The sequence below is a fragment of the Mercenaria mercenaria genome, chromosome 16, assembly GCF_021730395.1.
Source record: "Mercenaria mercenaria strain notata chromosome 16, MADL_Memer_1, whole genome shotgun sequence".
Taxonomy (NCBI): domain Eukaryota; kingdom Metazoa; phylum Mollusca; class Bivalvia; order Venerida; family Veneridae; genus Mercenaria; species Mercenaria mercenaria.
This window is the reverse complement of record NC_069376.1, coordinates 30,292,726-30,307,802: the sequence shown is the minus strand read 5'-3', so window position 1 is coordinate 30,307,802 and position 15,077 is coordinate 30,292,726. Positions and strand designations below refer to the sequence as shown.

The 15,077-nt window shown below is 35.0% G+C and overlaps 1 protein-coding gene across 5 annotated transcripts in view; it reads right to left on the bottom strand.

The window, feature by feature from the left end:
- The window catches only part of LOC128549572 (uncharacterized), a 372,750-nt gene that overhangs the window by 77,622 nt on the left and 280,051 nt on the right, over window positions 1-15,077 (bottom strand). For 4 of the 5 annotated variants that reach the window (XR_008367795.1, XM_053526547.1, XM_053526544.1 and 1 more), the window contains exon 2: window positions 5,485-5,589. Coding sequence is in view for 4 of the 5 variants with exons in the window: in XM_053526547.1 (XP_053382522.1) it covers window positions 5,485-5,551 (67 nt within the window). In the remaining variant the exon portion in view is untranslated. Of the gene's footprint in view, window positions 1-5,484; window positions 5,594-15,077 lie in introns of all 5 variants that reach the window. The other variant, XM_053526546.1, reaches the window with a different exon arrangement.

Genomic DNA, 15,077 nt, shown 5'->3' with positions numbered 1-15,077 from the left:
AATATCAGAAACATTGGGCGTTGATTTATTTTTGAGATGGTACAACATTTCTTTCGAAATACTTTAAATGCTCTCATTTACTGTAAATATGTTATATTAATCTATTTTATACAATCGCAAGAAAACAATGAAAATATCACTTTCAGTAAATATTTAATAAATTAAATAAAGATTCATAAAAAATCAGGAAAGGAAAAAGAAATAGGAAAACAATTGAAAATAGTTTTGACCATTGACTGGCAAGCCTTTCAATACGTGTTTTATTACATGCCATCATATATTAATTTTATCAGTAATCCAATGCAACAGGTAAGCTGCGTATTTGCGTAAATACCCAATTAAAATTGTAAAATACCAAGTAAAAGGTTCGTATCAAAACTTATACGTAGAACCTACATTCCGATGCATACGTGTCACATTTCATGTCCCCGCAGGATTTAACTGTTGCCGTTCGTATTGACGGTGTTACATTAAATATTGACCCCATGGGTCCTTTTTCATCGCTGAGAACTGACCACGCCAACATTTCAACATTAAATTTTGATCAGAAGGTCGTTGAAAACTGATCAGTCGTTAAATTTTGATCAGTCATGAGGTCATTTTTAACGGTTAGTTAAATTCAAGTTAAACATCGGAGATCGTTTGTTTGTAGAAGAGAAGCACACTGGAAAGAACTAGAAACTATCCCAGGCTTGCTGGATAGCTTCTTTAAAAATAATTTCACAAGGCCGAGCCCGGGCTTAAACTGACAACTTTCCCGAGGTAGGCGAGATTATCTATATGTTGGACAGGGAACTGTTAACGAAAGTTTACCACAATGATTTTCGACAGGTCGGTGGGGTGTGGTCGGACTTCGACAGGCACATCAAGACTTTTCAAGAAGTATCAAGATAAGGGATATCTCTGTAAATTTTAGTTATATCTCTTTGACACAAAGAGATGTATTTTTACGTTATAAAGATTTCTCTTTATGTTAAAGTATGGAAGCGTCCAAGTGCCATGTTTGAAATATTTTCATCTCATAATTAGGAGTTGCGAGATAGTAAAATTAGGACTTTATAACTTCTAATTATGAGATAAAAATGTTACAATATCATCATTTTTCTAACCTTTTTTTGTATAATATCAAAATAAATGCACCAACTATTCTTGTAAATACTGATTATATGTAATTTTACGAATGTGTATAATCTACCTTTTTAAATTCGTTTACAGAATGTACAGATGTGGCTTTTAGATACAGTCACTTACAATTCTATTTAGAATGACCACATGTTTTAATGGTTTTATATGGTGTGTATAAATTGTAAATGTGGATGAGACTTTAATAAACCATAAATCCACTGGCACTAGGACAGCAAAAATCAATTATCTGCCCTTGAAAACGTCATTTTACCCACAAATGCCGATTTCAAGGGCAGATAACTCTTTTTCAATACCGGTGAACTATAATTCTTATTGCATATTTTTGTTTCTTAGATGATTGTCCTTCAATATTCAAAGTTTGAAGAAATTCTATTATTGAGAAAAATTTCGCCCATTTTATATACAGGGAATTCTAGCGTATGACTTTAAAACAAGAGCTGTCTGTAAGACAGCGCGCTCGACTATTCGAATCTTTGACACAATGGAATTAACTATTATAATAGAAGGGTCATAATTTGTATTATATCTAAACACGAGTTGTTCTACTTTATTATGTTAATATGTTTGATCACTGGGAAGACCTGTGTGATGTTTCAATCCAATATATCCAGTGGTTACTGAGATATGGCCTTGATGGTACTTGCACGCAAAACCTTAACCAGAACATTTTAAGTCGAACAAGGGCCATAATCTGAATTATATTCAAGCAAGAGTTGTCTAACTTGATTATTTTAATACGATTGATCACAGGGAAGGCTCGTGTGATGTTTCAATCCAATACATCAAGTGGTTACTGATATATGGCCTTGATAGTAACTTGCATGCAAAACCTAAATCAAGGTGTGACGCAGACGGCGACGTGGACGCAAGGGCGAGTAGAATAGCTCTCCTTGTTCTTCGAATAGTCGAGCTAATAAAAGGTATGACTGTATGAGTATAGCATTGAAGTTCTGTTTTCTTTCAACTGGTTTTTAATTCATAAAATGTATCTTCATACGACACTAGTAATAGGAGAGCTGAAGGGCCTCAAATTAAGATACTTCACTGATTACAATAACAGCATTGTAACAATTAACGGTGCCCAATGGGATATGACATTATTTTATAAAGTAGATTTACACATAATTGTATCACCTGTGTATTATATCTGATTATATTTACACAAAAAGAAAGCATTTGTTTTCGTATTTATCGGGAGAAATTGCCTAGTGTATTTACCATAGACATAATAGGAAAATCATTTCGTTCTTAGAACGAAATACACTATCTCAGTAAAGTTTACATCGTTTAGTGAGCAATTTGACAAACTATTTGGAAAATGTTTCTCTAGTTCATCATAGTTCAGTCAATGATTCTTCAGAAGTTTTCAGATTTTGAAGACAATATCCGATTGGGCACCTTTAATCTCCATGCTTTTCCCATGCAATTAGCATACATTCCTTTCAGAGAAAAGTTGGACACTTTATGTCTTTAAGCGGTGATACGTTTTGTGATTACAAGTGGGTGGTCTTTACCACCCCACATAGGCGATCTCGCTAGAAAAAGGCATGCCAAATAGGTCAGAGATAATGGAAACGTACAAGTTTTGGCTGTACGATTTCCACAGTATATAATTCTGAAAGTTTCGGAATGTGCGCAATTATATCTCATTTCACCATTTCACCGAGTCTTAAACTGTGAATGGTTTGACTTGATCCACCCATAATAAATTGGGCATTCGTATCAGTTAGTGTTGTAACAGTGGTGTAACGTTATATTTAGACGCCGTCGGTAATTTAAATAGGAACCATTTTACAACGTTGACAATTGGCCTCCTGAGTCATTTCAACTTTTCATAACCATTACATGACAGACCCATAAATATTCTAGCATAAAACTGCTGTTCTTGTCACTTTTCAGGGCTGTTTAAACAGGAGAGAAAACGTGTTGTTTACAGAGATTCTCGCGCTCACATGCTGTTAAAACACCCTTTTTTATATATACGCGTTAAAACGGATAATTAAAATGGAAATGACGTCAACGTGAAAAAAACCATCCCGGACATTCCCGCGCATTTCGAAATTTTATGACGTTGAGGGACAATGTATTCATTTATTAGTTTTGAGCGTTTTATGCTAGAATAGCGGTAGCGTATGTTCATTTCGTGTTTATAACATCTTCAGTATCCCACGGATTATGTTGGTACCGTCGTCTTCCGGGTTCGGGCACCAACCAATCCCTCGGGAGTCTGCAGATGTTATAACAGGTAAAAACATGCATTATCCCTTCATAAACAATCAGACCAGTACTGCGATTCGAACAAACGGCCTTAAATCGGCGTTTTTGAATTTAAAATTTGAAATATGACCCGACTGTAGTTGATCAGGTTTCAGACATTCCGTCCATACATTACACATATAGTCACCAATTTTACATAAAGACGTTAATAAGCATCTAAAGATGAGTAGCTGGGTTTTAATTTCTATATTAGACCAGTATCTGCAGAGTTATGGCAGATGGATTGCCAAATAATTAGACGTATTATTAGCTTGTGGCGCGCACGAATGTGTAACTAAACGTTTATTACTTACAGTCCTGAAAAAATACAGAAATGTTAATTTTTGATATGTATGGTAATAGGCAAATTGCGGAAGATTATTGGGATCAGTTTTCAAAGAGGGTCAAATTTTCACGCGTGGATGGATCATTAACTAACAGGCGGGATCAATTTTCAACGTTGAAAATGCCTGACGTTGAAAATTGATCAGTCATCCGTTGAAAAAGGACCCATGGGATCAATTTTCAACAGGTCAATATTTAATGTTACACTGGACCACGATGCAGTCCGAATGTATCAAACTATATTGATATGTATGAATAAATAACTAAAAATAAGTTTCTCCATACTCTGTGGCAGAATGAATTTTCACGAACATTTAAAACAAAAAAAAACAACTGTTTTTTTATTTTCATAATAGTAAGTCCGCGTCAATTTGGGAATAGGATGTAAAAAAAAAATCTGAATGACATTTTATGGAGTTGCTCAAACTATATTATCTGCAGTAAATAAGAATTTTGACAATACATTTTCTTCCGCCAATTGTTTTAAATAAAAAAAAAAAAGATTTTAAGCGGACAAGCAAGTATCCGTGGTTGCTCAGAAACTATGCAAAATCAAAGTGAATAGTTAAACTGAATACACATAGTGATCGAACGTCCTTTATTCTGTTTATTTCTTTGTCCTTCAGTTTCATCCGTGATGAAAGAATAAAGAAAAAAGGCAATAAGCTCCTATTAAAATGCATGAATACCAATTTAAAGCAAAGAAGATGGGGCAACGTGTTTTAGAATGCCAAATTCAGCTTAAAAACTGAAATGATTGGGAAATATCCAACTCACTGTTACTCTGCACACAATAGTATTTAAAATTTTAACTTATTAGCCGTGTATGTGTTGAACACTGACCGGCCTTATAGCACAACCATGGATCGGTGACAGTGTGATGTAATGTTCGTTACCGAATCAAATCCTGGAAAGGTGCAGTTTAGGTAAGTATAAAGATCGTACACACCGTAATGCGTTGCAACTGTATCCACCGCCCACTGAGTTGGGAATATTTTTCGTTAACTATCTCATATACAAATGTATCTACATTGGCAGTTCACGAAATACGAAGAAATGAATGATGTTTGATAGTGTCATACATACGCTATAATTCAAACGTAATCAATGGCCGTTTTGAATAAAGATTCTTCAATATTAATTGAAATACTACAAAATCAGCAGTCCCTCATCAAACTGTACAGAAGTGTTTACTTTAATGGAAAGGGCTTGCACTGAACATCAGTTTGTGTCTGGTAGAGTATACACTTTATGTGGCCTCCTGTCTCACTGTTTGTTTCAAGTCAAATGTGAACAAATAGGATAAACTCATTAGAAACCTGACCGATGACAGCGGAAATATATTCATCCGGTCATATTTATCCACCGCTTCTTCAACGAACCCTCCACAGCCGCGGCGTTAGAACTACCGCTTCTTCGAAAACTATGGCCAGTGTGAGTATAAGAATTAAAAAAAAAAAGATTTAATATTTCTTAAACATTGTATCATGTTTGTCAAAGATTTACACCAACAATTATATATTTAGCCAAAAGTCCTTAAACATTTAAGTTTCTAAAATTCTTATAACCTCCCTTTTGGCTATCTTAGTTACAGAATCAAGAATGAATTCCGAAATGAAATATGCAGCTTTTTCAGTACTTTCACAATGAAAGGGTCACTAATGGGGTTGATGGAATGAAATTACAAAATCTTTGGGGAAAAAAATCAAACAGTATCAAATGCGAATGTTAGCTTACCTTCACTCTTCTTTGGTAGAGACAACTTCCCTATACTTTTTCGCAAGATATCCTTCTCGTCAGCCATATGTCATATTATTTTTCTAGCAATTTCCGTGTTAACTTCTTCCTGAAAATAATACAAAAAACCGTGTTGTAGTACAGACACATCACAATTCATCAAAATGCAGGTTCACCTCTATTCAAACATCTTCCAGCAAATATTATTCCAACCACCTAAAGTTAAGGAAATACAAAATTGAAACTTAGGGAGTCATATCAAATGTAAAATATCACTGCTTTCAAAACATAACTAAACTAGACTAGTTATCAAACTTGTATACTATGCATTTATCTAACAGCCGAATATTGTGAGTAACTCCAATTTCAAGCGCAAAATCATCCCGTTCATTGCCATGTATGATTAATTTTAAAATGAGGAATTAAATGTTTATGCCTGAGTTTGTCTAATTTTCGCAAAACTAAAAAATCAAATATGCACAATATGTTACAAAAGTAAGGCGTTTTTAGAGTTTCGGTATGATTATATCCTATAGTATTTGTAAAACAGAAGTTTTTATAAGTATTGTTTGGACGTTTTCTGCATCATTTACATAAAAAACCCAGTACCCGTAATTACACCTTTCTAAATGATTTAATATATTCAAATAAAAAGTTTTGTATAATAACTTTAACAAGCAGATAAGGCCTGACGGCGTTCTGGACGGGTTTTCGAATTAGGTGATACTGAATGAGTTAAAGTTCTAATAATGGCATTCAACACCCCCTCTCTCCGCCCCCCCCCCCCCTCCCCTCGACACACACACACACCCAAATTAATAAGCAATATTGAAGGAAAAGGGAGAAAAAAGAAAAGGATAGGTAAAAAATGAAATTAAAGAAATAAATTGCTGTAAAAACAACATTTTCAATGTTTATATCCCTGTGACATTGACCTTTGACCCTGAAATCAATTGGGGTCAGTTTCACATCAATACCAACATACCTATGAACTTTCAAGCTCCTAGGTGAAATACTTGTCCGGATATTGAGCGAAACTATTTTCAATTGTTAGGTCCCTGTGACCTTGACCTTTGACGCAATGACCCCGAAAACAATAGGGATCATGTACACATCAAGACCAACATACCTATGAAGCTTCAAGATCCTAGGTGAAATACTTGTCCAGATATTAAGTGAACACATGTTCGGGTCCCTGTGACCTTGATTTTTGACACAGTGACCCTGAAATCAATTGCGGTCATATACACATCAAAACCAGTATACCTATGAAGTTTCAAGGTCCTAGGAGAAATACTTGTCCAGATATTGAGCGGAAACAATTTTCAATTTTCAGGTCTCTGTGACCTTGACCTTTGACCCAGTGACCCTGAAATCAATTGAGGTCATATACTCTGAAATCGATATGGTTCCGTACACATCAAGACCAACATACCTATGCAGCTTCAAGGTCCTAGGTGAAAAAGGTTAACATGAGACTCATTATTTCCATCCATCCGCCTACCCATCCGCCCGGACAGACCTAATGTATAAGCTAGAGTGTCCTTCGAAAACCCGGCCAAAACTAAAAACACCCCTATTATTTACCTTAAATTACAGATGTATTGATACTACAAATCACTGTTACTTGTGAATATTTAATTTTGCAGCCTGCATATACAAGTACACAGTTAGATTTCTTCTTTGTTTGCTTATATTATATATACATGCCACACATATTTTTGAACCTAGAACAATGATTTGAACAGTTACAATAGACAGTAACACGCCTAATATCAAGGCTCTAGCTATTAAGGATTCAGAGAAGAAGATTTTCAAAGTTTCTTATATAATATAAGCCTGTAGTATGTACATGTCACACACAGGGGTGTGACCATTTTAGACCTTTCAGCAAAAATTTAGAAAATTATGGTAGAGGGTAAAACCCTTATAGATAGATAGATAGATAGATAGGTAGGTAGGTAGGTATTCAAACAAAAGACAATATGCCTATCAATTTACAACAATTATACAGACCATTATATCTTACTTTACGACACTTGCCTAGTTTACGATAAAAATGTGCAATGTTACTTCCGTGTTTATAAAGGTAAAGGTAAATTATATTCAGCGTCGCCTTAAGAAACATAAGCTATGTAGAGCTTTTTAGAGCGACCCTAATGTAAAAACAGTTAAAGCCAATTATACCTCATCCCCGGCAATTTGCTGATACCCATTTACAGCTGGGTCGACTGAGGCTATTGTGATAAACTGACTTGCCCAAAGACACACCGCTAAGATGCTTTCCTATGGAGGTGAAGGCCCCTGGTTCGACTCCTTACTACTCCCATTGCGGTGTGTCCTTGGGTAAGGCACGTTCAGGCGCGTAGCTAGGACATTTTAGTATGCAGACGTAATGCGGGTGGGGGTCGGTGTATCCTCCCCTTGATTATTTATCAATGTGAGAACGGAAAATGGTGCATTTTAGCGTGTACGTAAAAATTCTCGATTTCACGCTTTGTCATCGTGATCTCGCGCTTTGCCATCATGATTTCGCTGTTTGCCATCATGATCCCGCGCTTCACGTATCGCCTGCCCATGATGGAGAAGCGCGAGATCACAATGGTGAAATGCGAAAAGTGATTGTTGATATATCTGAACGACCTCTGAAACCAAATATTACACTGAAATCTTGATTGGATATTTTATTAAAATGTTGTATAAGGTCTTCTGAAATATAATACATATAATTTATTTACCTATAAGGCCATTGAAAAAAACTGTAATCACCAATTATAAAGAAAGAACATATTTATCTCACTGTGAATTGGCTGTCAGATACTGTAATATTATATGACTTGTACCGGCAAAACACGTAGGATTTAACTAGGTGTAATTATTTGATTTCTATAATATTTTATTTTCTACAACATTGTGACCATGGACATGATGGAATAATTGATAATTTCATACATTTAAGTGCAATTATAAGATACATGTATATCTATGATATCTGCAAATAACGTAATAATTATTATGCGTGGAAAATTACGTCTGCAGTGTTATACACTATTAGCCTTGAAAATGTCTCTTTGCTGATTTCTCAACCAACAGTTTATCAATTTTTGACATTGTATTATAATCTTATTATAGAAATATTACTCTTTAAACCGTTAGCTATACTGCGTATGAAGGTAACATTTCACATGGTCAGGATTTTTACAAAATAATTTAAAACAATCAAGTAGTAGGACAATCACTGTACCTAAATTGTAAGACAATTATTGGTGAATTCCAATGCACGTTAAATCAACTAATTATATAAACCAGTAAGCTATTACTTCAGTTTACTGTACTTCAAACAAAATATGAAATAAGCAATGACTGCATATTAAGCAATCTCCATTGCATGATACAGACTTCTTGTTGCAATAAAAAAAATTAGCCAGTTTAATTTTGTATGCTTGCGAGATTTTCACTTCGCAGCTGCGCATCTGTTCTTAAAATAGGGTCGCTCAAAAGCCCTACAGAGTTTTTGTACATTGTTTCACAAAGCGACGGTAAATAAAATTTATCTTTACCTTTATCTTTAAAATCGGACTATCGGTCTAGGAGGAGAAATTGTTTGAAGGTTTTTCTATTTTTAGCTCTGGTGGCTCCTTTGTGCAACCAAGCGGAACCATTTGAACATCTAGCCAAAGTTTCATCAAAATCCATTCAGTGGTTTTAGAGGATATGTCCTTTAAACACAATTGTTGACAAAGGATGGACGGACGGACGGAAGTTCCTACATGTATGGGTATTTATGTAGCTACCCCTTTGTTTTCTCTATTGTTCAAAAGAAAAAGAACACAAAAATTGATAATTAATAATCCCTTACCAAAATATCATGCTTCCGGCAAACGTTGAGGCAAATTTGCCGCAAACGTTTTGGTGAATTTGCCGCAGACTTTCTTTTGGCAAACTTTTACCATGCAATTTAGTTTGCGGTAAATTTACCGCAAACAATTTATGCAAATAAATATGCAAATGAAGTTTGCAGCAAATTTGCGGCAAACATAATTTGCATGGTACAAGTTTGCGGCGAATTTGCCAAAACCTTTCTGGCGAACTTCTGGCAATGTTCTGGCGAGCTTTTGGCAAACTATTTATACAAATTAGTTTGCGGCGACTTTGGTGCAAACAATTATGCAAATTTGTTTGCCGCAAATTTGCTGCAAACTTTTGGCACTAAAGTAACAAGCACTTTGTTTTTGAAGAACAAAGGAATCTGGGTAAGCAATATATTTTCAAGAAAAGGCATATTTGTCTCTTAAATTAGCAAAAAAAATAGTAGTGAAAATTGTTTGAACATTTTTACATTTAGTTTTACTCGTATGAGATAAACAAGGAGCTCCATCAAGAAGGATATTATACATTCACCTCCCAAAAGGTAAGTTCTGTTTTGCACCCGAGATCTCCATCGTAAGAGAGGCACATTACAAATGAACCATAAATTAATATATACCCGGGGTAGACCATAGAGTGGAAAGAGATTTTTTTTCATTTAAATAAAAACAGCGCACCAAGGTGTGTTTTTCATATCATATGCTATTTTTCCTTGGGGGAGCTTCCCCCCCACCCCCCACCCCCTCGCCCCCTCCCCCGCAAACCATCCTACGGATATGGGATACGAACTGGTCCAAAACTCTCAGAAACCGCATCTTGCGGTTTAAAAGCGCATCATGCGGTTTGTAAAGCGCATCTTGCGGTTGATAAACCGCAATATGCGGTGCCTAAACGCAAGATGCGCTGGAACAGTTTTAAACCGTTTGTGCGTGAAATACTATACCGCATCTTGCGGTTTACCCGGTTTTTCTATCGACCAATGAGAAAGCTCTTTATTCATTTGAGCGCGATTTGCGAAAGACTGAAAAAAAACAAACAAACAAAAAAAACAGCCAGCTAATATCAAGCAATGACAAATTAAAGTAGTGGACATCGGAAACTTCCTTGAGCGAGTTCGAGTTGTAATGGGATCGATCAATAGGTCACTGTCACAGTCTCAAGATGCTTTAGACAGCGCCATTGTCCGGTTGGACGCGTTGATTAGAAATGTCAACAGAATGACTGTAGCCTATCCCGGATTAGTCCAAATAATTGTACTCGAGAGTTGAATATCGTTATACTTTTTTGACTGGTCGATATCCCCCTCCTCTAGGTAGACAACGTAAAATATAAGAATGTAAAATCGGTCTACCCGAGGTCTCATTATTTATACTAATCCCGGATGTGCAAATATTTTGACCGACTTGTCAGAAGCCATGGAAGTAGTACAAGAGTTAAAAAGGTTTGTAGATTATAATTGTTTTTCTTTGTCAAACTGAATACATCGTGACCAGTAAGAAACCCCGTCAAAATGCCCATCCCTATCCACTTGTGGCTAGGGGTCCGGTTACCGGACCTCTAAACAACCCGTACTGGGCAGGCTAGAGGTCCGGTAATCAATATACATGTACTATTATAAACTATAATACAGTACCAGCGTATAAGGTAATTGCTGGTAAAAGTTATGATTAGTTGTCATAAAGTTGCCTTTATTACGTTTATTTTTGTAAATATTTTATGTATAATTAGCTCTCACTCCAGTTCGATACATATTGAATATGAAATTTTAACAGCGATTTCCGGTAGTCACCTTTATTTATTTCCTCTCACTGTTATGCGTTTTAAAAAGTAGCTAAAATCCTATATGACAATGGGAAAATCGGAGTCTTCTATGACAAAGAGTTATCACTTGCAAAGGCCGTGCAGTCTGTAGTTCAAAGCTCAAATTATGATGTCAAAGAAGTAACTGAAACGTTATGAGCGTGAGTACCAAATCACCCATGCTGAATTTGCCCGAGTCAAACAGCACTTATTTGATAGTTTGAGTACCTTAAAGAAAATTTTTTAATTTATTATATGCTGAGACAGCTTATGTTAACTTAAGAATTTAAAAGGTGTATTTGCACCGAGGCTTCATCCTTTTTACAGGAGGTGCAAAATTGTTGCACAAATTCTTGCACTAAAGGTCCACGTATACAAATATACATGCACGTACGCACGCATGCACACGCAAAGCAAAGCAAGACGGTGCCAAACTAGTTTGTTCTTTGTGCCCACTTGTTTTATTTTTTGTTTACCGCTTTGTTAATGTGTTTCTTGATTATTAGATCCTAAAGTGTGAGGTTGTTCACTGTTCAAGGTTTCTGACCATTTCTAAACGATGTTACCATTTTCAGTGTCCCTTTTGTCCGTAGAGGTTTATATGTTATGTATATGTATATTGTATTGTGGTGTGCACTGGTATACCGACTCCACGTTTAGATACTGAATTAATTTTAGATATTATTAAACATTTTAATTTGAACATTTGGTAAATTTCGTTTAATTCGGGACCAAAGGAGTAACAATGACTAAGCCGTTTTAATTGCCACATTGTCGTCAACAGGCGTAAGACGAATCCAAAGCCAGGCGTAAACAGGCGTAACCTGGTTATAACAATGAGTACAAGTTGTCAAACAATACATATTTCTAAAGTAGAAATCAATATATTTTGCTAGAATGTGTTTTGTATAATGATTTATCTGAAAAATCTTAAGCCGTATTTTTATAAAAAAAAAAAAAAGACCGAACATACACAAATCAACTGAATTGAAAAAATCTGAAAACATAACTTAGGTCATTAGAAATATATCGCGACGTTGAAAACAAAAAGTCTTATGTTTTATTGTTTAACCCACGATGAGTTGTCTCAATTCAAATTTCATATTTTTTCTTTGTAATTGCACTTCTAACGTACTAGAACTAAATTACATGGTCTCCTGTCACAACTTTGCATTTGTTAGGAAAACTTTTGTGAGACTAAATACTAAAACAGCGAAACTATATGACACAGCGAGGTTTATTTCTCATGAATGTACCCTTTAAGCGTATATCCGCCATCGACAATCATTTTCGGAATGTGTTGATAATTGTCAAGTTATTAACTCTGTATCCGGGATCATTAACTCTTTGTGTTCACTTCATTGAAAACAGAATCCGGGATATTAACTCTTTTTGTTCACTTTATTGAAAACAGAATCCGGGATCATTAACTCTTTTTGTTCACTTCATTGAAAACAGAAACTTTTGTAAACGCATCTACCCACTCGGTTGCAAACGACCTTTAGAACATATTTTATTTTGTTTTCCCATACAAAATCACAATATTTTACTGACGTATGTAATTTAGAAATATTATATATTTACGGATAAACGCTGAATAGAATCTCTATTTTGCAAATGCGTCAACCCGGATGAAATTTTATTAATTTTAACTCATATTTACCAGTTTCTATAGTCTAGGTGTCTTGCAAACTATTCAAAGCCTGCAATAGCTGTATCATGTAATGGATCTTGAGTATACATGCAATGAGATGTTGATATAAATTAAAATAAATATGTGCTGTAATCCTGGTTGAATGAAATATTTTAGAAGAACCTTTGCAAGCAAAGAAAATAATACCAGACTCGATTTAATTAAGTCTAATACTGGGAGGTATTGAAATATATAACACCCCTCATGCCCCCTTATACTGGCTTAATCGGAGTTTACATTGATTGGAATCCGCAACACTGAAAGTACGTCCACCTTGCGCAACCAAGCAGACATAAAACATACTTGGTTTAATAAATTCTGACCATGAAGTAATGAAATGTTGTGCACAACCCACATGCACATGAGTAGTGAATAGTTTCTTTGTAATAGGGTCTAATATAATTATTGTTCCCAAGTTTTGCAATAATTATCTTCCTTGAAACAAACAAGCAGACATTTTGTGTGCCGAGTTTCTAAATATATTATAGGGATAGTTTACAAAATTAGCCAATAACAAAATAGTAAAGATATAAAGACAGTAAGTCTTGGTATAATTCTTTAAACATTTAAAGATTACATACATTACGTAGTAACAATAAAAGAAACTTATTTGTCAATAAATAAAATTTCATGGCACTGTGAGGAATTTTTCCCTAATCTGTAGTAAGTTTAAGGTTAGGAATGACCCTCAAAATGGAAGCTTGGAGAGATAATGTGTGCAGTGTAAGAAGCATCTATGCAAAAATTATTCCAGATATGTATTTGTCTGTCAAGCAACAACTTAAATAAAAGATGTTTCTTAACATAACTGGTTATTTAACTGAAATGCTTAAATTCTTTATTAACCCGAACAAAATACTCTAATGTAAACGATATGAGTCTGCCCTGACCTAGCTGCACGTTTTGTTTATCATAAATTGTTACTTGAAACCTTGAAAACATAATATAAAGATGGTAAAGGGACAAAGGGTCGCCTTTATATACGTTAGACTAATCTGAGATGCCGCCATTAAATGTAACATAGGATCTAAGGTCCTTATCTCACTCGATCCATTTAAGCTTGGTTGAACCGTAATTTTCACACAAATGAATTCGTCACACGTGTGAAAATTTCGTACGAATTCCTCACACACTGCGTGACAAATACGTACGAATATGTCACAAGTAGGTATTGTGAAATTTTCGATCCCCAATTTTAACCACCTCTTAGTACCAACGAAATTTTCACAAATATGTCACACATGTGTGAGGAATTCGTACGACTTTTTCACACATGTGACGAATTTGTGTGTGAAAATTACGGATCAACAGAGGGCCAGAATAGCAGAATAGCAGAACAACTCCAGCAGAATAGCAGAATAACTCCAGCAGAATAGCAGAACGACAAATTTCAAGGGCATATTTGGGGGGAGAGAGGGATCAAGGTCAAATTTATTTGTTTATTTATTTAATAACAACATACTTGGTCGCAAAGAATTGCAACAAGTATTATAATTAACATTTTATGTATAACAGTATTTATTTTATCATATAATTACCGCCAACAATAAATCTGATTTTTTTCCTGAAAATGTCCAATCGGATTTTTTTTCCAGCTTTTAAAATGGGATTTTTTTATTTATCGCTGAATTCGTCTCAAACCCAGAAAAAATTACTGTAAACAGAAAACTTAGTTAAACATACCATTTATTTCTTTGATAAAAATTCGGAAAAAATCCAGCACGCCGAAATATGGGAATAATGTCCGACTGGATTTTCAAAAACTCCGACCGGACACCATATATCCAATCGAATTTTCGATCGGACAAAATTTTTTATTTGATTTTTTTTTGTACATAAATAATTTTGAAATATTACAAAACTCATTCAGTTATTGCTCAATGGTCCATAAACTACCATCCAAACATAAATAGAAGTTTCTAAGTCACTTAGAAATGGTAGTGAAGTTTGCCAAAATCCTGGTTTTGCAAAGATATCCTGGTGGCTGTTAATAACTGAATGTGGCGCCAACTGCTTTTCGGCGCCATAAAAATGTAAAAGGCATTCTGATTGTCTGATCGTAAAATTGGTAACATCACCGAAAATGGAAGATAAAAAAACCGCATGATGCGGTTTATAAAAAGAACCTGCATACAGGTTCAAATGTATAAAAAGCGCATCTTGCAGTTTTAAAACCGCAAGATGCGTTTTAAAACCGCAAGATGCGCTTTTAAACCGGAAGATGCGGTTTCTA